General features: G+C 43.0%; 1 protein-coding gene across 9 annotated transcripts; it reads left to right on the plus strand.

Annotated features, from left to right (window-relative positions):
• The first annotated feature begins 289 nt into the window (after positions 1 to 289).
• On the plus strand, positions 290 to 21897 carry LOC308322537 (catenin delta-1-like). 9 transcript variants are annotated; one of them, XM_080773856.1, is made up of 23 exons: positions 295 to 424; positions 1337 to 1417; positions 6497 to 6641; positions 7381 to 7544; positions 10410 to 10478; positions 10660 to 10779; positions 11225 to 11490; positions 12288 to 12575; positions 12863 to 13103; positions 13629 to 13851; positions 14219 to 14411; positions 14846 to 14963; positions 15065 to 15221; positions 15442 to 15459; positions 15830 to 15898; positions 16032 to 16159; positions 16356 to 16506; positions 17326 to 17512; positions 17675 to 17880; positions 18380 to 18421; positions 18891 to 18958; positions 19175 to 19278; positions 20044 to 21897. In XM_080773856.1, the coding sequence occupies exons 4-22, from the start codon at positions 7386 to 7388 to the stop codon at positions 19232 to 19234; spliced, it is 2763 nt and encodes a 920-aa protein (XP_080629982.1). In that variant the 5' UTR covers positions 295 to 424; positions 1337 to 1417; positions 6497 to 6641; positions 7381 to 7385; the 3' UTR covers positions 19235 to 19278; positions 20044 to 21897. The 9 variants fall into 9 exon arrangements, with proteins under 9 accessions (XP_080629983.1, XP_080629986.1, XP_080629990.1 ...); XM_080773857.1 differs by lacking the exon at positions 1337 to 1417 and having other exon boundaries at positions 290 to 424; XM_080773859.1 differs by lacking the exon at positions 19175 to 19278.
• Positions 21898 to 22363: the final 466 nt, after the last annotated feature.

The raw sequence follows: 22363 nt of genomic DNA on the forward strand, positions 1-22363 counted from the left end.
GTCTATATCTGATCTATGAACGAATGAACAAACAAACAAACATTATGCATCACTTATGGTTAATAATGGTTTATCAACATATTATCTTACGATAAAACGTGTTTCATACTCCAGCTGATGTCTTTGTTCTGCTGCCTGATCAGTGATAACGGAGTATGGACGCCCACTGTCGCCCAGGCAGGCAGCAACTGGAGACACACCTGTACGAGAAGAGGAATTTGACTTGCGCCGAGAATTACGGTAATATTTCAGGCTGATCCCGCCCTCTCTCTGATAGAACAGACTCAGAGTCGAGTCGATGATGATGCCTCGTTAACGAGCTTGACCGAGAAACCCAGGGACACACAGGAGGGGAAAAGTGAGGAATAAGAACAATAAAACGGGGCCACGCGGGAAGGACCAAGGGCTAGATTGCACAAAATAGGTGAGTACATTATGAAATGACACAAGAGGGGTCGCGGATGTTGCGGGTTTGTAGTTTATAGCTGGCGCACTGCAGCGTTGGCAAGGAGTGGTCATCGAGACAGACCAGCCAGCACGACTTTCCAAAGGGCTAACCACGTTAGCATCGATGCTAACGACGTTTTACACCCTAGGTTCAGTCGTTTGCTTCTCGCAATGCTGCATTCCCACCAAGCCCAGTGGGCCGTGTGAGAACCAAATGGACAACGAACACATTACAGGCGCATAAAGGATTACCTACATGAGAATAGCCGTGGAGTTGAATACACGCTAACCAGCTAGCACCTTCGGCTAACCTGGGTCTGCTTTGCTTTTGCCAGGCAGTGCCAAAGCTAAGCTAACGCTAGCCTGGCGGCAGTGTTATCAGTATGTGGGTTATTGTGATGCTACTGTAGCTAACCACTTAAAATGGGTCACACCGCGGCTGCTAAGCAACACAGTCCATTGCATTGATTTGCTTTCTAAACAGTTCTGTTGATGTGAGCTGTAACTTTTAACATCACCACAGAATGTAAACAAACATTATGCTTTCTCGTGTTAGTGTTTCGCACACAGTTTGTTTTTGTAGTCGTGGTCCCCTCTGTGTTTAACAACAAGCCAACTGTACTCATCGCTACCGTCTGCCCCGGATTACTGGTTTGCGTTACCTAATCAATATACAGCCGGTTTGATTTTTCGGTTCCGGTTTCGCTAGGTCAGGGAAACGCTAGCCCCGACGGCAAACGGCGATGAGGGCTCTTCACAAAGTTTGAAAAGGATCGCAGGGAGTCCTGTCTCCCACATTAGTGATGGACATTAGACACACGTTAAACAACGCGGTTACTCGCTGACGCTTGCCTACTCATAAAAGTTTGTTTCAATTTTTTTGTTTTAGTTTCTTTGCTCTGGAGAGTCACGTTGTATTCTAATCCAGAGAGAGGACAAGCCCATTCATTCAAGACTGCAGCTATTATAGGTAAGGGCTTGGCGAGGAGATGAACGTTGTCCTGTCCAGACTAATTACCTACGGTAATGGGACACCTTTTGCAGTTGCACATGTTTGGCAAACTGATAATACGTGTGTTGTGTTGTGTTGTGTTGTGTTGTGTTGTGTTGTGTAGTTTATTTAGGGGTGATGGGCTGGAGGTTGTGTTAATCTAGCAGCAGGCTGTGTCTGTCAGTGTCACCTAGCGAACCCGTTCGGTGGGTCTTGTGTGAGCTTGTTTCAGTTGGGAAAAGGCTGGGTGGGGACAACTAACCAACTGACTTGTACCGTGTAAAAGAGCAAAGGCAGGATCGGGAGTCGAACACGCAACTGACAGGCTGTATCAGCAGCCTAGGTGCCCGGACTGCTGTCTGGGCCTAAAAGAGCATTTTTAACACAGGCTTCAAGTCCTATGTAGAGTAGACCTACCTAACTTTGTCGTGTGTTTATCTTGATATTAATCAGTAGGTCAGGAGTCAGTTTTCAGATGCAAATTACCTGCAGGTGCTCCTCCCAGTAATAACAGTGTAGTTGAGTGCAAACACACTTGTTTTGTATAGGGCTTCCATGGTAGTTATCAGACAGAGTGGGTGTTTGATTGTTGATCCAAGCTATGGGCACCAGCTGAATTTGTTTGTGCTCTTCTAAGGTGTGTAGGTAAATCTAGGCAGGTCTGTGTGTGCACATAAACATGTGTTTGTTAGGCGGTAAATGGATTAGTGGGTTAATGCCTCAATCTCATTACAAGCCACACTGCTTAAACTAGTGCCAATGGCATTACACTGACTTATGAACTAACAGCAGTGTCAATTACAGCTAAATGCATAAAGGATGTACATTGTGTGTGTGGGGTTTCTTGACAGCAGGTGCAGGCCCACATTCCATCGAGCAGTTTCATCATACATGCAACAAGAACTGTATTGTCTGTGACGTGATTATATATCTTCTGACATAGTGAGTGACTCACGCTGACTGATGGGTGCAGAACCAGATGGTCACAGACCACACTGACTCGTGGTGTCAGGGCTGGATCGGATGTTACATGTGATCGTGGACCCAGAGGCCCTCTACTTGACATTTTGACCATGCCTTGTCATCACAATCACAATCTGAACCATTTGACAGCAGCATGGCCTTGTCATTCACTTTAATAGTCTCTTCTCAAATATGCTCTTAGATACATGAATCTCAAATCCTTGTCACATACTGTGATGGACAATGGGGATCATGGAGGCAGAACAAGTGGTTCAATCCAGGAATTTTGTGCTTGTGTGAGCATTGTGTTCCTTAATATAGGAGAACAAAAACCCTCAAGTTTTAGCCATGGAGAATTTCAGGAGTTTTTCTCAGAAGCCAGAAAACAGAAGAGAGTAATGGATTGAGAAGAGCATTGCTAAAGGGGAAGTGGTTTGTGGTGGTATGATTAGCACTCAGTGGTGGAATTTAACCATCGGCTATTGACCAAACCCATTCTATCAGGGAAGTAGCAGAGTATTTTCATGGTTTCTTTATCTGAGCCTGTGTAGTCTGTTGAGGAAAATGGTTCCTAGTAGGCTGAGGCAGCACTCCTGTCTCCTCTTTACTCTTCTCTGATAGAGAATCCATAACATCCTGTTACTCAGGAAGTGGCTGGAAGGGGAAGGAACAAGAATGAGATGGTAGCCATGTTTTCATTGTTCAATGAAACTCACAGCTGACTTCCGAAAAGACGTTGAGGGCAAAAATGACTGCAAGACAGGCAGCTGAGTGTAGGACAGCAGTTAGGCCTGAGGTCAAGTATCGGGAGCAGTAGCCTATACACACACAAACAAAAGCGTGTACTCCCACGCAGAGTCTCAATCCATCTATCCATCTCCTTTCACACTTGCGCTCACTTACACAAACTTCTCATTGTTCCTGATGCCTCCCAGACTGACAGCTGCAAATTCCCTCCACTGGCTGTGGTTAAAACACACACACACACACACACACACACACACACACACACACACACACACACACACACACACACACACACACACACACACACATCCCATCATTCCCAAGGCCACTGGCCAAGAAATAGCTTTCACTATTTGTTTATAATCCATCTTGAGAGTTTATAGTTAGCCCTGTGTCAATGACAGCCAAGCTCATTATTGAAATGAGATAGTGTTTGGAATGTGGATTGCACTTATAATTATTTTGTATGTCAGAGGAAGGACAAAGATAAAGATACGTTTGTATTTTGTCATGATAGATGAGAGCAAGAGAGATATTGTATAGTCTGCGTGTGTCTTTCCATTTGGGTCAGTGTGACCAGTAGGTTGGCCTTGGGAGACGCCCCCACAGAGTATTTTATACAGAATGCAGACTGATAATTGCGACCCATGAAGGGCTTTTCCAATGAATGAATGAGTGGGTGGGCTGATGTGGTAAATTGGCCAGAGACAATGTGAGGAATGCTAGATCTGCTTTTATCTTGAATTCAACACTCCTTTTCTTATCTATTCCGTATCCTCTCCTTCAACAATCCCCCAACCCCCCTCCTTGCATCAATGTCTTTTTTTTAATTGCCTATCTGTTCCCACTTTCTCTTTGTTTTCTTGTCAACTTCTTTCTCTATCCCTCTTGTTTCCCTTTCTCCCTCTATCTCAGTGAATAACAGTTGTCTCAGCTTTGACCATATAAGGGCATGTGTGTTACAGGACAGCAGATTGTGGTTTTCCTTAGGTTGGAGGTTGTGATCCCTGCCTGGGGCTTCACAGTAGTTGTGTATGTAGAGGGCATTGGTATGTGTGATGTCATCACCTTTCACTTTAGTCTGTGACTGACTAGACTGGCATAAATTCACTTTGCAGGTTGCTGGTCTGGGTCTAGAGCGGATACGGAAACATACATGTATGTGTTTGCAAATTAACAGATACGTTAGGCTAAACTGGATCAGACTTGTTAATTCAAAATAGAAACCAGGCCTTCACAGGTGATGTGGAAAGCCAGGTTAGGCGAGGTTAGTCTGTGACCATCTTTCAGCTGAACCCTGTCCAACCAAAATCCTTGTGAAATGCTTTTACATCACTCGTTTTCTCATCAACCCCTCCCTCCCTCCCTCTTTTTTCCACAACTATCACTATGAATGGATAATTGACCAATTTCCTATGTTTGGGAAGCAGCTTGTCCCACATGACACCGTATGTGTACGTATTAGTCATGAACAGACTCAGACTGAAAGACAAGAGCGGACATGGCCTCTACCAGTTTCATTGTGGCCTTAAAGGGCATAGTAGTACAGGCCTCTCACAGGATGATGTCATCGCATACCTGTTTGTCTGCCTCTCTTGCTCTTCCATTTGCTCAACCCATTAGGTGAAACTGTGAGTCAGTTGCCTGCCTCTTGCCACCCCCACCCCCCCCCAGCTCTTGATTTCAATATGCTTCTGTTCCTCTTTGTTGCTGTATTTATTGGTACATGTTAACATCTTTAATTTTGGACGTGCATGAAGTGAATGGGAAATCGAGTGGAAAAGTGAGTTTAATGTTGCTTAACATCGTCTAATGCAATCAGATAGGACTTTTCTGTCTGGATGTATCGGCTGTCAAGGCCAGAAAGTAGTGTTTTGCCACTCAGTAGGTGTTCCCGCATAACTTCCCGGGTATTATGATGGATGATACGCGCATACCCTCTATAGAGCGTCGTGATCATGAGAACAAACACAATTGTTTTTGGGCCGAACAAATAATTAGAAGAAAAAAGGGCAGGGTACAACACTTTGTTGTTTTTTCTTTTTCGTAATTTGTTCGGCCCAAAATATTGTGTGTTGTCATGATTTGGCACTGTTCGAGGCTTACAGATCTTTAAATAAATACTTGAAATGTCTATGGGCAAAATGCATGGGGATTTATTTCCTGTGCCTGTAGTCGTCATGAAAGCGGGCAGGACTGCGATGCTCTATAGTCTTTTATTTTTATTTCCTGTTTTCTTTATAAGCAGCCATGTTTGCAAGTACACATCAGCTGGAGAGTTAGAGAGACACTAAAGCCTAATTTATAGGCCACTTCGTTGCATGACTGTAGCTAGCCAAAAATAACTGATGTGTTTTTAGCTTGAAAGTCGGCTATTTTAGGTGAGCAACACTGGTGTGAGACAAAGAATTGGGCTTAAAGAAACAGAAACAAGGGCTCAGTGAAATTCAGCCACACTGGCGCCCCTCCCCTGCCTTGTCCGACCGGTCATGCAAGTCTGTGTGTGTGTTTGTGGGGGGGGGGGGGGGGTAGTGCACGGGCACAATGTAACGTTTTATCCACTCCTGTATCCTCCTGTTTTGGGCATGTAACATTTAAAAAAATGTAATATCCAACAATTTCAAATTATTTTTTGTTTTACTATTTCTATTTTTCGCTAATAGCTGTACAACAAAGTATATTCAGGCTTAAGTGGTTAAAAGCAGGACTGACACAGAGTCTGGCCTTCACAGAGGGTTTATCAGCAGATGAAGGAATTATACAATGACTTGAGTCTCTGCTTGTTTGTTTTCTCAACCACGTGTGCACTGAGAGTCAAAGAGTCCTACATACTAGATGAAGACTGATAAAGAGTCATACATACTAGATGAAGACTGATAAAGAGTCATACATACTAGATGAAGACTGATAAAAATATGTTAGAAACAAAGTGCAAAGATGTCAGGCTGGAAGTCAGAGGCCCACAAAGAGGGGAGGTTGTGTTAGAATAGACTAGAGATGGATGTTTTACTTTAGTGGATAGGAGAGGACAGATGGCTCACGGGAGTTGTCTTTCTCGGTCTTCACCGCTCTGTTTCTCTCTGTGCTGACAGTGTGTTTTCTCTGGCCCAGATACCGCTGCAGCCTCCTGCAGCTAGCTACTGTACGCAGGCCAAATGTTGAGTAAATATAGGGCGTGTCTGGATGCTGGAGCTTCCGTGTGTCTTCATAGTGCAAACACAGCCCAGCTCAGTGAGCTCACACGTTTGTATGGTATTTTCACCATGTTGCTGTTTTTCGAACAGAAGTGTCTTCAGACTCCACAAAAAAAAATCTCATTTCCCCCTCTATCTTTCTGTCTCTCTGCAGTTCATTCCTCCCCATTCTGTTGACCCTCCTCCTCCCCGCCTCTTTCTTTGTTTGGTGGTTTGATGAACTTCTACCCATGAGCCCCTGCAACTAGAGCTTGGTGTGACCTCTGACCTCTTCTCCAAAGCCACGCCCACAGGTGAAGGTGTGTATCTGTCATTGCATGAATCAATCAAGGATCACCTGTGCATGAATCAAGGATCATGTCTGTGCAGTGTGCAATGGTGGTCTTCCGTGTGTGTGTGTGTGTGTGTGTGTGTGTGTGTGTGACCAGGCACAGTCCCTTCTAATGTATGACAACAGAAGTATCGATATGGTGTTTATGGTAAGATAGAGTTCAGTCAACATCAACAAAGATCTGCACTCTGCTGTTGTTGAGAACACACTTCAAGCAAGGTTTCAGCCCCATTCACAAATCCATTTAGCGGGTGGAATAAAGATGTCAAGTAATTGTGTTATTGGTGAGATGTCCCTTCCTTTAAGAGAGCCAAATGGTGATTGCTAAGCAGACATCAATCTCTGAAATTGGTCATCAAAGAAGATCTTCATCAACAGATATGTCAGATATAGTTCATATTCCTCTCCCATTTAAGAGTATCAGAGAATCGGACCACAGACTTGCTACATTGACCAAGCCCTACTTCCTGCTGGCTGCTGTACTTTGTATAGTGCTTTGTGTGTGTGGGTATGATGTCAGATGGTGTATTGTGTGTAACTGTCTGTGTGCGGGAGAGTGATGTCAGACACTATCATTGTATGCGTGCATGCCATGTACTGTACATGATGTCAGACACCCGCCGACTCCGTGTCCTAGCGTTGTGGCATATATGAGGCCCTGTGTGTGGTGTGTAACGCCGCACCCCTCTCCCCCTGGGGCTGTATAGTGTGTATGGAGCAGTGTGAGAGTGCTGCGGCTCTGCTGGAGTCGGTCAGGGAGCAGGAGGTGCAGTTCGAGCAGCTGACCAGGGCGCTCGAGGAGGAGAGGAGGAGAGTGGGCCTCCCGGCCACTAGCCCGTCCACCATGGGCCACTCCCTCCCTCACACACAGGTAACATCCCCCTCGATGCCCCCCCCCCCGGATGACCCGCATCTCAGCATCACCCAGCTAACGCTGTTAACCCTTAACTGCCCCGTTCATCTGACATTCACATGCATCATCAATAACATCTGACATACATATGTATGCATTGTCGGCAACATCTGACATACACACGCATTATCAGCAACATCCCTCAATTGTCACACAACCACGTTCCAACCAAGTCTTCATGCATCCTTCTCGACATCTAATCCAACTTTCGATGAGTTGGGTTATCTGCTCATTGCGCTATCCATCATTGATGCCCTCCGCCTATATGCTCCATGCCTCCATCCATCCTCCTCCACCAGCACTGTGTTTCTATGTCTACAGTACATGTGTGTCTGTATGAGCACGCCTGTCGGTCCATCTGTCTTCAAATGTGTGTCAGACTGTCGGCCTTCATCTGGTAATGGATCAGCTTGTCTGTGTACATAGTTTCACAGCTTTTAACATGCAGATAGCCATCAGCACGTACTTCCACATACCTCTCTTGTCACTCACCGGATGTACTGTACCTGCATGCATGCAGGCACACACACACACACACACACACACACACACACACACACACACACACACACACACACTGCACATAAATAAGAGCCACACTCGCATACAAAATGCATGCACACTTTACAGAGATATACAGATACTTGAGCTTACAAATATACACATTCAATCACATATGAGCTTGTGCACACTTAACCTTTAAAGTAGGTTACACATTTCAAATGGACAACCCACCCACTTTCCCTCATCACTTCCCCCCCACATACCTTTCACCAGCCCCCTCTGATGGAATCTCAGTTATTTTCCTCATTGTTGCAGCATGTTTTCTTTGGAATGTGGTCACTTGTCGTGCGTCCATTGCCTTGCCCTGCATTCACCCTGTATCTTTATGTTAATAGCTTTTGTTATCGGAATGGTTTAATTGATTTCCTTCTGCATGATGCTACTTGGTTATTACAATATTGCATGTTCCAATTTTAAATGACATTTATTGTGATATAGTTTCTGTTATAGGTGCTCCGATCGATCAGCCAACGATCGGTGATCGGACGATTTTCACTCCAAATTACTTGATCGGTGATCGGCAATTTACCCGATTTGGAGAAACCGATTTTTATACAATTTTTAAGTGGTATAAAAGTCATTCAAGTATAATATTGTTTTGCATCTTTATCTTTGTGACAGGCGTAAACATTCTCCCCTTCATTTTGGCATGGGGGTTTCATATAATAATTTTCCCCTAACATACAAGATCGGTCAGAAAAACAAGTCCCAAAAAACCTTATCAGAGCACCTCTAGTTTCTGTTTTATTTACTATGTGTGTGCTCTTGCATATATTTTTAACAGAGCTGAGTTCATGGCAGATGTTACTTTGTAGTTAAAGATCGTCAGCTGATCTGTGTGTAGGAGGCTTAAGACTCCCTGTCTGCTGTCTTGTTTTATAGCTGGGTTAATTAGTTGGACATGGTTGCCTGCCGCCTCCATGTCTAGTTTCGCAGGCTTCTCAAAAAGAGTCTTGTGACTGTATCAGTCAGTTACTGGACGGTAGGCCAGACTCTCCCTCGGCTCAGGTGACTTCAGAACATCAACACTGGAGTTTATCAGCGATGTTCTCTCGAAATGTGAAAGGACACAACAATTGTAATTTGTAGCGGTCAGGGATAGACATCCTGTTTATCTGACACATTGCACAGTTTAGTGCCTAGGCCACCTAATATGCTTGGCATATTAGGTGCAAATGACACCTGTTTTTAAAAGCCTTGAAATAATTAATTTGCCCCCTTTTTTTGGCCCTGGGCCAATGATTCACATTGCGTTTCATCCTAACATCCTAAACGGCACATGGTACAATAAGACATTCAGGCTAAAAGAAGAACATGGATGTTTCCATTGTGGTCCTCCTATGTAACACAATGATACGTGTCATCAACAAATACACTACACTATTTCCAAAAGACAATTACATTGTGGTCCCCTGATTTTGTTTTCACAACGATTCTGAAAGAAACCATTGTTACACATATTACTTAAATGGATGGTGTTAGGGGATTCCACATTTTGGTGGCAGAGTATAGTAGTTAGTAAATGTATTGCTGTTCTGATGAGGGCACAAAGGAAATAAGCCTGTTTTCCTGTAAAACAACAGTCCACAACCCCATTGTTACTGAATATAAAGGCTTTTAATCTGAAGCAACTCCACCCCCTTCTGGATGTAATATGCATTGCAGTGAGTCTCTGTGTAGCCTAGTATATGACTGCTATTATTGGCTTGATGGTGCTACTTTCCAGTGTCACCATCCTCCTAAACCAGTCGTGAATTTAATCTAAATGGCTGTGAACGACGTGCAGGATTCTCAAATGTATTTCCAGCTTGATTTTGTGTCTTGATGAGCTCTGTTCAACTGCAAATATCAAGTTCTTTATAACATAAATCCAATGATGGTGAATAATAGTCTCAAGAGAATTATGTTTAGTATCGATGATTATAACTGACAGACCAGAGAGGGAGTAGCTAGCGAGTGAACAGGGATGAATTCCAAAAGTACTCTCCCCTCTGTGACTCACTAGCCGTAAATATGCAGGGGTGGTTTGGTCAGTGCTGAATGTGCTTGAGCAGCAGTAATCCTATCTGAGGGTTTTTTTAAAGAGAGATGGACCGAGCTGCTTGCTGGAATTGTAGGCAACCTCCCCTTCATTATATGCAAGGTTTAAGATGGTTGATTTATTTTAATGTGTGTGTATACTGTAACCGTATAGACGTTGTTCATTGTTAATGTTTAGGATTTTTACGATGGTACTTTTCTCTCTCTCTGCCCCTTCAGAACGGGCGTCTAGGGGATGCAGACATAGAACGACTGAAATTAAGTGACGGTTACATAAACGGGACACAGGTGTGTGTGTTTTTAATTTCAATCTCACATGATTTAAAATATAACAATAAATATTTCAACTCATGTTACCTTTTCTTTATATTGTCAACTATGTTTGAGTGTATTTGAGCCATGCACAGACAAGTGCCTCGCATGAGTGAACATAGTCATCTTAAGGTGTGTGTGTGTGTGTGTGTCACAGTACAGGATGGTTGACCCTGCCCACGGTGCTCTGGATGAGAGTTACACACCAGAGGACGACTCGCAGGAAGCGCACTCAGTTTTCTCTGACGAGGGAACCACAAGACGGCAAGACAATGGGGTAGGGAGATGAACTGTGTACACACACAATGCTTTGAGAAAAAAAGTTTCATGTTCTTTTATCACATTACATTCAGTCCACTAAAAGATTGTAAAAATACTTATTCTTTGTCTCTATCTGCATGTATCTTTGGGGGTGTGTTTGTTAGACATGCTAACTGTCCGACAGGCATTAGTCCGACAACACAGTTGCTCCCGACATGCACGGCCGGTTGCAACTAACCTGTGGCTGGGTTAAAACTCACCTGTGGCTCCCGGCATGCGCGGCAGGTTGAAAATAACCTGTGGGACGTTAAAACTAACCTGTGGCTTTCCTGTGAGGTTAGGTTTAGGGTTGGGTTGTAGGACTGTTAGTACGTCGGACCAAACGCATGCACCCGTTTGTCTATTGTCGTATTTGTAGCAAACCATACCATCATATAACATCTTAAACTTTTGTTTCCCAGATGATGAAGCCTGTAGCCTCACGCACAGTTATGCCCCCTGACTCCATGTCCATCGACGGTGGCCTTTTGGTCCCTGGCATGGGTGGCTACAGTGCCACGTTGGACCGTCCTTATCGGCAGGCCGGAGGCGGAGACTACCCCACAGCCACAGTCCCCAGGAACTACCACTATGCCCACTCGGTGGGCTATGAAGACTACAGGCCAGCGCCCCCATCGGAGACCTATGCCAGCCTGAGCAGAGGCACACGAATGGACGACCGCTACAGGTAACCTGGGCATGGATGGGGCTTATGTCTGGTCGCACTGTGTTTTATGAGCGTCATGTCTTTTATGTTGCGGTATGCAATGAGCTGGCTGAAATAATTGATACGACAAGACAAACCTTTAATTATAAACACTGAATTGTAATGTTTACTGCCAACGGGATCTAAAAGCCAGACCTCGCAATGCTAGTTACAACAAAACGGTTTTAAATGGCAATGGTGTTTTTGGGCATTTTATTTTGAATTTTCAGTCTGAAACGGATGCCTGTGTGTTTGTGAACCAATCAGTGTCACATCCCTTCAGGCTATGGGATGTTAGTAGTGAGAGACAGAAGGCACGCTCAGCATGTTTGCTGCTATGTGCCTTATTTCTAACCTATAATGTTTTCATATACATATAATGTAATTAAGTTTAAAATGAGTAATACACTGTCTGGATGTCATCTCGAATGAGATTTAAAACTGAGTTGTTCTGTAATCAAAATCAGTTCAAACCGGTGAATGAAATCAAGATTCTTTCAGGCCGCGATTCGGCAGCACGTTTTCGTTCAAAGGAAGTAATTAAAATTGGCTTATGTTTGATATAAAAATGGAAATCTATATTTTTCCTTTCACTATGTCTTTAAGGCCAGTCCACACCAATGCAACTCCTTGCAACTGCCATTGGGGATAATGGTTGCATGTTGCAGAGTTTCATTGGTGTGGACTGGCCTTTATTTAGCAATCAATAAAAGCGATCAACTCATGTCCTCTACATGTCCCTCGTTAATCCGTTGTTGATGTTTTTTCCACGTCACCAGGCAGGTGGATGGCTACAGGACCCTGGACTCTGGCTACCGGGCCCCCAGTCGTCAGCAGATGGACCCCTATGCAGCACAGCCCCAGGTGGGCCGGGGGATGCGGGCCATGGGTTCGGCCATGGAAATGCGCTATGGTCAAGGGCACTATGGCATGGAGGACGACCAGCGGAGCCTAGGCTATGACGACATGGACTATGGCATGGGGCCTCCACCCATGCACCCTGGTGGTTATGGGACTATGCCCCGCCTCGGGCCTGGCCCTGGGGGAATGGACAGACGCAGACTTCGGTATAACTGGATATACTGCTTTGTCATCATCATACAAACATTGTTTTAATGCTACTTACCGAGTCATCATCTGTGGTATAGAATATGTACTTATGTAATTGCAGTCTGATTATATTACTCTATACGACTACATACGAATATTTAGTGCCATATAAATCATGTCTTAATACCTAGCTCCTGCATTTCAGCTTGGGTTATAGCACGCATGCAATCTTAACTACATAATTTAAACAAAGTTCATACTTGAGTACAACAAATGTTGATGTTCGTTCATCCACAATTTGAAGGAGCTGTGAAGACACTTTGGATGGTGACATGGGAGGAGTGGATCCTTACACATGGGGTGTTCCTATGACGATGGACAGGGGAAGTATGGCATCATTAGACAGCACGCTAAGGAAGGGCCCTCCCACGTCCTGGAGACAGCCGGAGCTGCCGGAGGTGATCGCCATGTTGAACTACCGTCTGGACCCTGTCAAGACCAACGCTGCTGCCTTCCTGCAGCATCTCACCTTCAGAAATGACAAGGTATAGCACACACGATATGGCTGTCACTTTTGCCAAAGTCAAATTGTTTTCCCCAAATTGATCCCTAAAAGACGGCCACCGCCTACAAAGAATAATTCCACATTCTCAGTTATTACACATACAGTATAATTGCTGCATTGTAGCTTAGCCAATTGACTATGGTGCCATGGATAACTTGAATTCAAGTGGTGGTGACACACCTGAACATGTATTTTCTGTTCAAAGACCTGGAGAGGCAGGGAGACTGCTGTTACTGAACAAATCACTAAGCAATTATTAATATCCGAATATTGAGCTTGAACTTAAACAAAAAGAAAGTTTAGTTTTAGCCCAAAAATATCACTTGATATCCAGCAAGCATTTGAATTAAAAGTGACATCCCTATAGAACACACAACACACACACACACGCACACACACACACACACACACACATACACACGCACTGTATTCAAATATAGGAGTCCAGTGTGAGCTTGCAAATGGGTACAGAAGGCCTATTAAACTGAAGTATGTGGTTCTTCAGGTGAAGTCGGAGGTTCGTCGTCTGAAGGGTATTCCAGCCTTGGTCTCCATGTTGGATCACCCCAAGAAGGAGGTCCACCACTCAGCCTGCGGAGCACTGAAGAACATCTCCTATGGTCGAGACCAAGACAACAAGATTGCCATCAAGAACTGTGACGGAGTGCCAGCCCTGGTCAGGTTACTGAGAAAAACTCGTGACCAGGACCTCACTGATACCATCACAGGTAATGCTGATTTTAAATGTCTAGCATGTTTTCTTCGCTTAGTTTATAACTACACATGTAGCCTATACCACTCTTACTTGTACCCACATAAATGTAATACCTGAATTTCACTTGGTAGCAATGTTCCACACCCAAAATAGACAATCTACAAAAATGTATAATACACCTATTAAGTAATTTGTTATGGAAGCAACCAACAGTGGGAAGGAATTTGACCCCAAATCAACTCAAGGCTTATGTTTCTGCTTGCGTTCTTGTATGTTGAGCTAGAAATGTCCTGAATTCTTCCCTTGTTGACTTTGAGAATTTAATAAATCTCATATTTACATTTTTGATAAACAACATAAATATGTATTCAACCTGGCAGGCACGCTGTGGAACCTGTCCTCGCATGACTCTGTGAAGATGGAGATTGTGGACCATGCTCTGCACGCCCTGTCTGACGAGGTCATGGTGCCCCACTCCGGCTGGGAGCGAGGGAGTGACGCAGGAGAGGAGAGCTGCAAACCACGGCACCTGGAGTGGGAGACTGCCCTCACCAACACTGCTGGCTGCCTTAGGTACACAATGAAGGAACTAAATTAGATATTTAAAAAAAACTAGATTAAGGACCAATTTCCCAAGTCTTCTATAACGGTGCCCATTAACCCTTTTAACCCATTTTGGGCGGGAACCCCTTTTGGTGTTTTAACGTCGAAATAAAAGTCTTCTGAAAGAATATATATTCAAAGATGTGTGCCGCATTCTTTTCTTTCTTTTTTTAAATAGCAGACCTGCAAGCTCGTAGCGCGCCACTCGGTGGCGCGCTACGAGCTTGTAGATCTGCTACTTTTCAATAGCTAAAGTATAACATAATGCTTAGTTAAAACACCAAAAGGGGTTCCCGCCCAAAATGGGTTAATTTCAAAGATAAACAGTTTTTTATGCCATGGACCCCATTGGGTACTCATTTTATCAGAGACCCCAATTTGTTTTCTCTCGTTCCCTCCAATAGAAATGTTAGTTCAGAACGCAGCGAGGCCAGGCGGAAGCTGAGGGAATGCACAGGATTGGTTGACTCGCTCATGTACATTGTCCAGTCACAGATCAACCGCACAGATGTGGATAACAAGGTAAATGCTCTTTTGATACGTCTTAAGATGGCTTTTAACATTATGAAATTTCATGTGAGACTGATGGTACCTTCTTCTGTCGTGTTCATCCCTCTCTTCAGCTGGTCGAGAACAGCGTATGCCTGTTAAGAAATCTGTCCTATCAGGTTCATCGCGAGGTACCAGGCTGCGACCGCTATGCTGAGACAACGCCCGTTAGTCAAGGCTCTGCCCCAGGCTCCAACAAGGGCGGCTGCTTCGGCTCCCGAAAGGGCAAAGGTTTGTTTTAATCTGTCAATTAGGGTTCAAAGGTCACTGGATTTTCATTTTCTCCCCTCTGCTCAGAGGTTTGCTGGTGTGTTGAGGCTTGTTGGTGGCAAGAGCCCCTATTGCTGTATTTCATTCTCTACCACTCTTCTTTTCCTCTTCTCTGTCCTCCCTTCTCTTTCTGTCTCCTTTTTGATCCCTCCCCAATTCTGTCTATCCTCTGTGTTTCTAGATGAGTGGTTTGCAAAAGGTAAGAGTCTGGTGTTAAATTCACCTCGGTTTGTGCATCTTTTGCACGTTGCCCATTGATCGCTCACCACCTGGTATCACCAACTAGTCCACTAACATTGAATAACACTTCACTGTGCAAACGTGGATGTTCAAGCCTGTCTCATCACATCAAACAATCATGGACTTAATCATTGTCAAACTGCATGGTCAAACACTCCTGCTGTTGGCATGATCCCATTTCACACAACCTAGACATTCTACCAAGCTAGAGGACGGAGGAGGTTGGAATGCACTCCCAAGCCAATGTTGTATAACTTATAAATTGTTACGTTTTGTATCTATTATTTATTCAGCCTTCTCTTTCTTCCTTTACCTCTTTTCGTGCACAGGAAAGAAGGATGGGGATGATGGGAGTACAGACCAGGTTGACATTCCGAAAAGGACATCCCCTGCACAAGGTATGTGTCTCTCGCATTTATTTCTCCAATATCTTGGGTTGAGTTGGGACAGCCGTAGAGAAATCCTCTTCTCTGGGGCATTAAAACAAACCTTTGCTTAGATAGACCAATATTTCTTTGTGTTCTCTGTCAGGCTATGAGCTGCTGTTCCAGCCAGAGGTGGTGCGTGTGTACACGTCGCTGCTCAGAGAGAGCCAGAACCCCTCGGTACTGGAGGCTGCTGCTGGGGCCATCCAAAACCTGTGTGCTGGACGATGGACTGTAAGTGATTCACTTAAAATTCATCCAGCAGGGGACAGTAGAGCTTCCCATAGAAGAGCTATCTGTCTCAGATCTGAAGGACCTCCATTACTTAGTTTCTCAAATCTGAGTCGGTAGTCATTATCGATTCATGTTACGGGACGACCATTGCTCTGCAACATCAATATTGATGCAATATTTATTTTTATTTCACCAGTATGGTCGATATATACGGGCCACAGTACGCCTGGAGAAAGGTCTGCCCATGATGGCTGAGCTGCTGGCCCATGGCAATGACCGCGTGGTGCGGGCCATGTCTGGAGCCCTGAGGAACCTAGCCATTGACAACCGCAACAAAGAACTGCTTGGTAAGCTTGTGCCTCGCCTAATTGTCATGTGAATTGAAGCAACCGGTGACTTATGTGTATTGGAGCAGGCACCCTCTTCAGGCCAAAAGGGGGGTTGGCAGCAAAAGAGACCACAGCACACTGGGGAGTTAATGTCTCTTTTGTAGTAGCTGAAGAAATGGATGTGTTAAATGTAGGTCTTAATAAGTTTTAACAATTGTAATGTTACTGTAAGATCTTCTACAAATATGGAATTCCGCAACGCATACCAGCAACACAAAATCATACATTTGCTCTTGCTAAAACTATCATTAGCATCTACTGTATTCTCGAATGCCTGCACAGGCATAAATACATGGGCGCTGTGTGTATATATTATGTGACAATATCAAACCTACAATCTCAACTGAAAACACCAAACAGAACTGCCCTGGCTAAGTAGTTTTCTCCCACAAACAACAAATCCACAAGTTATGTATCTGTGTGTGTAATCTGTTGCGCATGCTCGCAGACATGGACAACTGTCCTGAACTACATGTAGACAAAATGGCCAAAACAAAAGTGTTTTAAGCAATAAAATAATTGGTAGCGATTTAAAATATTGCTGTGTTAATCATCCAAGACAAAACCTTCCACATGTGAGCGAACTCCTCTGTTGTCTCTGCTGCGAGCTGTACTTTTGTTTTTGCTTTTAACTGTTTTGTATTGTTTCTTTTTAAACCTGTTGTATGGCGACCTTGAGTGCCCTGAAAGGTGCCTTATAAATAAAATGTATTATTACTCCTCAACACGACAAACTGTTCTTGCTAATTTTTTGTATCCTTTGTTCCCCATTTTTAGGCAAACATGCAGTTGGTCACCTAGTGGCCGACCTACCTGGAGGTGGACCTGGACGTGTTCTGTCTGAGGAGACTGTAGTGTCTGTACTGAGCACACTCACCGAGGTGCTAGGCAACAGTCTAGAAGCAGCAAAGACCCTGCGAGCCTCGCAAGGCATCGAGAGACTGGTGCTCATTAACAAAGACGGGTAAGTGTGTGTGTGTGTGTGTGTGTTAGTGATGGATTAACATAATATCAATCAAAACTGTAATTTTGATGTATAAAAGACAAAGTAGTATATATTTGATTGTCTTAAATGATCTAAATTCATACCCGAATCCAACTTTGTGCACTTGTGTATTTTCTCCAGTAAACGTTCAGACCGTGAGGTGCGGGGAGCAGGCCAAGTGTTGCAGCTTGTTTGGGCCCACAAGGAACTACGTCGGCCTTTGGAGAAGGACGGCTGGAAGAAGACTGACTTCATGGTCAATCTGAACCCCATCGGCACCACTAACGGTCCATCCAGCCGAGCCAATGGCAACTATGAAGACAGCACGCTGCCACTGCTGGATAGAGGTGCTTGTGCAGAAGGATTTTATGGAACTTGACAAAGCAAAGTAGAAGGACTTTTTAACATTTAATGAAGTGATGAAACATAAAAAGACGGTATTCCTCAAGTATAAAAGAACAAAATTATGATTAATTGAAAACTACATCTTCAAACAATTAGCTGAAACTATTTTGTTTTAAAGTCATTTTGCTAGAAGGATCCGTTCTAATAAATAATATGAGTTGTCTATAGCTCCCATTTTGCTTTGTATTCAGACTTGCAGTCTTTTATTGCTGTGGAAGTGGTATTCTGTGATTAATTTCCTTCACCCAAGACCCATAGTATAGTCCATTAATAGGTATGCATTGTGGATCCTTATTCTAACCATAACTAGCTGGTTGGTTTTAACGCAACTCCTGGACAACATAATGCTTACATTATGTTGGTCTTCACGGCGATATCCGATGTTTTTTTCAGTGGCAAGTACTGTGTCTGACTGTTAATCAATATATTGTTGTTTTACAGGGGAGAGGAGGGACATGATTCCTTTAAATGACATGGGCCCTGGTGAGTGCATGCATGGTTTATGACTGTACCGAAAGACCTAACCTTAATTACTCAGTCAATGGATCCTATCTGTGGATGATAGGCATGTCATGATATATTGTATATTGATATTCTGTATATCAATATAAACTGGTGGCAATTTAAATCGATTTAATGTTGACAAATACAGGATTTGAGATTTGTGGAAGCGAAATGATAAAAATGTTTCCTGTCATTTGCTACAGTATTGAAAACAAACTGTATTGTAAAAGAAAAATAAGACTATACTGGATTTGTGCAAGAGAAATAATAATAATAATCATGAATCATCAAATCATCATTTGTCTGAAAAATACATTTGTGTTTAAGGAAATTGTGAAAAATCGTATTGTGAACCAAATATTGTGATTCGACTCGTATCGTGAGTCGAGTGAATGCCGTCATCCTTGCCTAGTGGATGACGTCTACCCATGCCTTATGTTTGTTTCAGAGGGCTACTCTACACTGGAGCAGAGGGAGAGGAGACACACTCTAGATGACACGACAGACACTTTACCAGTAAGAGTGTGCACACACGTGATTGTCCATTGAGCTGCACTAACCATGTGACTCTTCTCACACACTCTCTCTCCTGCACTTCTTTTAAAGAGGCTTCACTTTTAAACTTTTCCATTAATTAATAACCTTCAACCTCACAATTACTGACCAAAATTACTTATCCCACTCACAACGTCACAACCTTTTTTCCTTTCTCTCTCTCGTTGTCTCTCTCAGCGAGGGGTGTATGGGGGCAGGAAGGGCTCCTTGCCCCTTTTGGACTCCTACGATGGTTAGCCCTCCCCCATCCCCTCTACCCCCCCTCTGCATGTAACAGCATGGTACGTCCAACTGACCTCTTATCCTGCATGGAATCTCTATAGGGCGCTCATCCTCTGTCTTCCGTAGCTTCTATAAAAACCCCTTGTGTACCAAGTCCAGTTGTGAGGTCTTATCGTGGTGCACTGATCTGAGATCTTCAGGGTACTGATAACTGAAGAACACAATACTCTGACATGTGTACATGCTGGTATAGTGTTCCTGCAAGTTGTTCCTCCTTGGGAATTGTGGTAAAATGCTACCATAGACTTACCAAACCCTAGTGTATGTTTATTATAAACTTTGACCCTGGCCTGGATAATAAACTGTTGTGTGCGCACAATATTGTACCACAGAATAAGCGTTGGTGTTGTGTCCTCGTGTTGTGTACATGTATACAGTATATATCGTTGCTGTCAGTCAGAAACTATTCCATTTATGCATGCATAAATGAATCCCCTATTTCATACTTTGTCGTATGACAAGTTTTGAAAATGCCCCCTTACAAGCTCACAATGTGTTACATATATTTTTGAAAATGTTCTCCTATAATGACATGCCCAAAATAGTCTATCTGTGGGGTTCAAATATTTTAAGCAATGAAAAGAGACCAAATAATTTCTGCTAATAATAATTGATCCAGTGAAATGGGTTCTTTTCCAGTTCCAAGAAAGTAACTGGTTTGGAATGGACGTACAAGGGTTCTGCCCGACAGTGACAATATGCCTGTTCTTCTGTGGTTGTTTGTTTGGATTGTTGGTAATACATGCTTCCTCCTTCTCTTGCAGAAAAACTGATAGTGTGCATTACTCAGTGTGGGCCTTCCCTTCCCTACCACTGCTATTGAGGCAGAGGATAAGAGACCAACTCTGTCTCCTTCTCCTTTCCCCTTCATCACAAGACACAGTGGATATGAAGATGAGGGTCAGCATCCAAAGAAAGCGATTGTGTTGCAATCAATTGTGATATACAGCACACACTTTTTACAATAGTCATTGTAGCATCAGAAATATATTCTCTGTTGTTTAAATTATATTCCTTTCCTAAAGAGCAATCACCTTTGTTGACAATCATTTATTTTCCAGTCTTTATCATTCTATTGTTTTCTTTCTTTTTTATTTTTATTTTTCTGTCATCAACCACTTTTCAGTAACATTTTGCTGCCATCATCTAAATCCCAAGCGTGAGTTTGTAGCCTTTTGTGTAGGATATATACTGTATATAAAATGAACATGGGATTGACTACTTTTTATTTTATTTTCTCCCCCTTTTTTTACATTTTGGTTCCTTAATTTAAATCGTCCCGGTAGTGGGTGAAATGGGAGTTGGGGAGAGGCCGACAAACCAGTAGGAATGCGGCCGGCATTGTAGATTTGAGAATGTTTGTATAGGAGTTATTTTTCCATGTCTCTCAAGTCGTTTTCTCTGGTTTGAGGATGGGCAATGGATGTAGGCAAGCGAAGGCAGGTGTGCGTGTCTGTATATTTGTCATACAATAAACCTGCCAGTGTGTGATTGAAATGGACCTCAATGTGACCGTGTGTGCGCATGTTGGAGTGTTTAAAAAGACCAGGCTTATAACGACATTGTTCAAAATTGTATTGTGTGCTTTTTTTAATTTGGTTTTCTTACTCCTGTGACAAAGCATGTGTATTTTTGATTTATTTTCATTTGTTAGTTACAATTTACCAACTGCCTATTGTTTGTGCTCGATACCTTAATTTCAAACTGTTTTTTTCCCTCCCCAAATGAAAGAGGACATTTTAGCTGCTGTTTTTTTTTTTCTTTCTGTGTGTTTGTGGATGTTTTTATTTAAAAACACTCCCGTGAGTGAATGTGGACATTAACTGTGTGCTTTTAAGTACAAAATACATCAAATTGGAGACTTAAAGGTGTGCCACTACCTTGGGAGATACACTACTCAACCACTGAACATTGAAACATTCTGACTTCAAGAATAGAAACCATTCCTAACTCTACTGTTAAGAGAACCACACTACACAACAGACGAAGGCAACAGAAGTGCTTGGTGTTGACCACCACGGAATGGACTCTGGTGAATGTTGTGAATTCTAACTAATGTCACAGATTCTGGCTGGCAACTGACAGATTTCCTGAAAGTGTTGGTGATTAATAAAACACTCAATACCCATGTTGATTCTACGTTGCATACATTGGTGTAAAAGGACTCATGTAGGCTTATAAAGGTCTTGTAAAGTCTTTATTTTTGCTCTGAGTCTGACTTTTGGACAGACTGAAGAGATCACGGGACATGACGTACAAGTCAAGGGGTGGGAACAAGAAGCACATTTTGTTATATGAATCTTTTTTGTTTTGTATTTTGGCTTTTGTGACTATAGTTCTGTGAGGGTTGGTATATTTGGGTTAAGTGGGAGAGAGCATTATGGTATCTGTTCTACTTTATAAACCCAGTTATACCACTAATACGTTGTAATGTCATAAGAGACCAATCTTTTTTTTTCTTCATTTTTACACAAGTTTATCTGTAATGTTGCCTATCCATGTAAAGTTAAGATGTACCATTCATACCTGCCTTGGCTCTGAAAAGTTGCATTTTTGTCTGTAAAAGTATGTAACTGGCAATACTGTTTTTATAAATAAAGAGCTTTTCTTAGACAAGATTTGATGCAGTGGCTTACTTCTTTACTTCGATACTTTTTTTCTCAGGATCTGTACTATTTTTAGTATGCTTATTCGTGACTAAAATGTGTACTATTGTAAAGATTTACTTTTTAATATATGTACAATTTGACAAAACTCCTTAGTTTTCCTCAGTAGTAAATGCAGAGTTGAATTCCAGGTATCTGCAATGGTAAATACCTCAATAACTAATGTGTGCAAATTATTAATGCTGTGTTCAGCCTGGTCAGTATAAAGAAGATAATATATATTTTTATATTGGGTCAGATTTGTCTGGTTTCCAGGCTATCTCGGCAGCAGTATAATAGTCCACTTTATGTTGTGGCCTATCTTGAACTGTAGGTTGATTGATATTCTGACATTTTGTAGGAGGGGCCTAAGCAGGAGCCACTTGAGGTCATAAGGATTTAAAAACAAGAATTGAGAAGAACCCCAGACCTTGTTGGC

The sequence above is a fragment of the Protomyctophum bolini genome, assembly GCF_963924005.1.
Source record: "Protomyctophum bolini genome assembly, chromosome: 10".
NCBI classification, from domain to species: Eukaryota; Metazoa; Chordata; class Actinopteri; order Myctophiformes; family Myctophidae; genus Protomyctophum; species Protomyctophum bolini.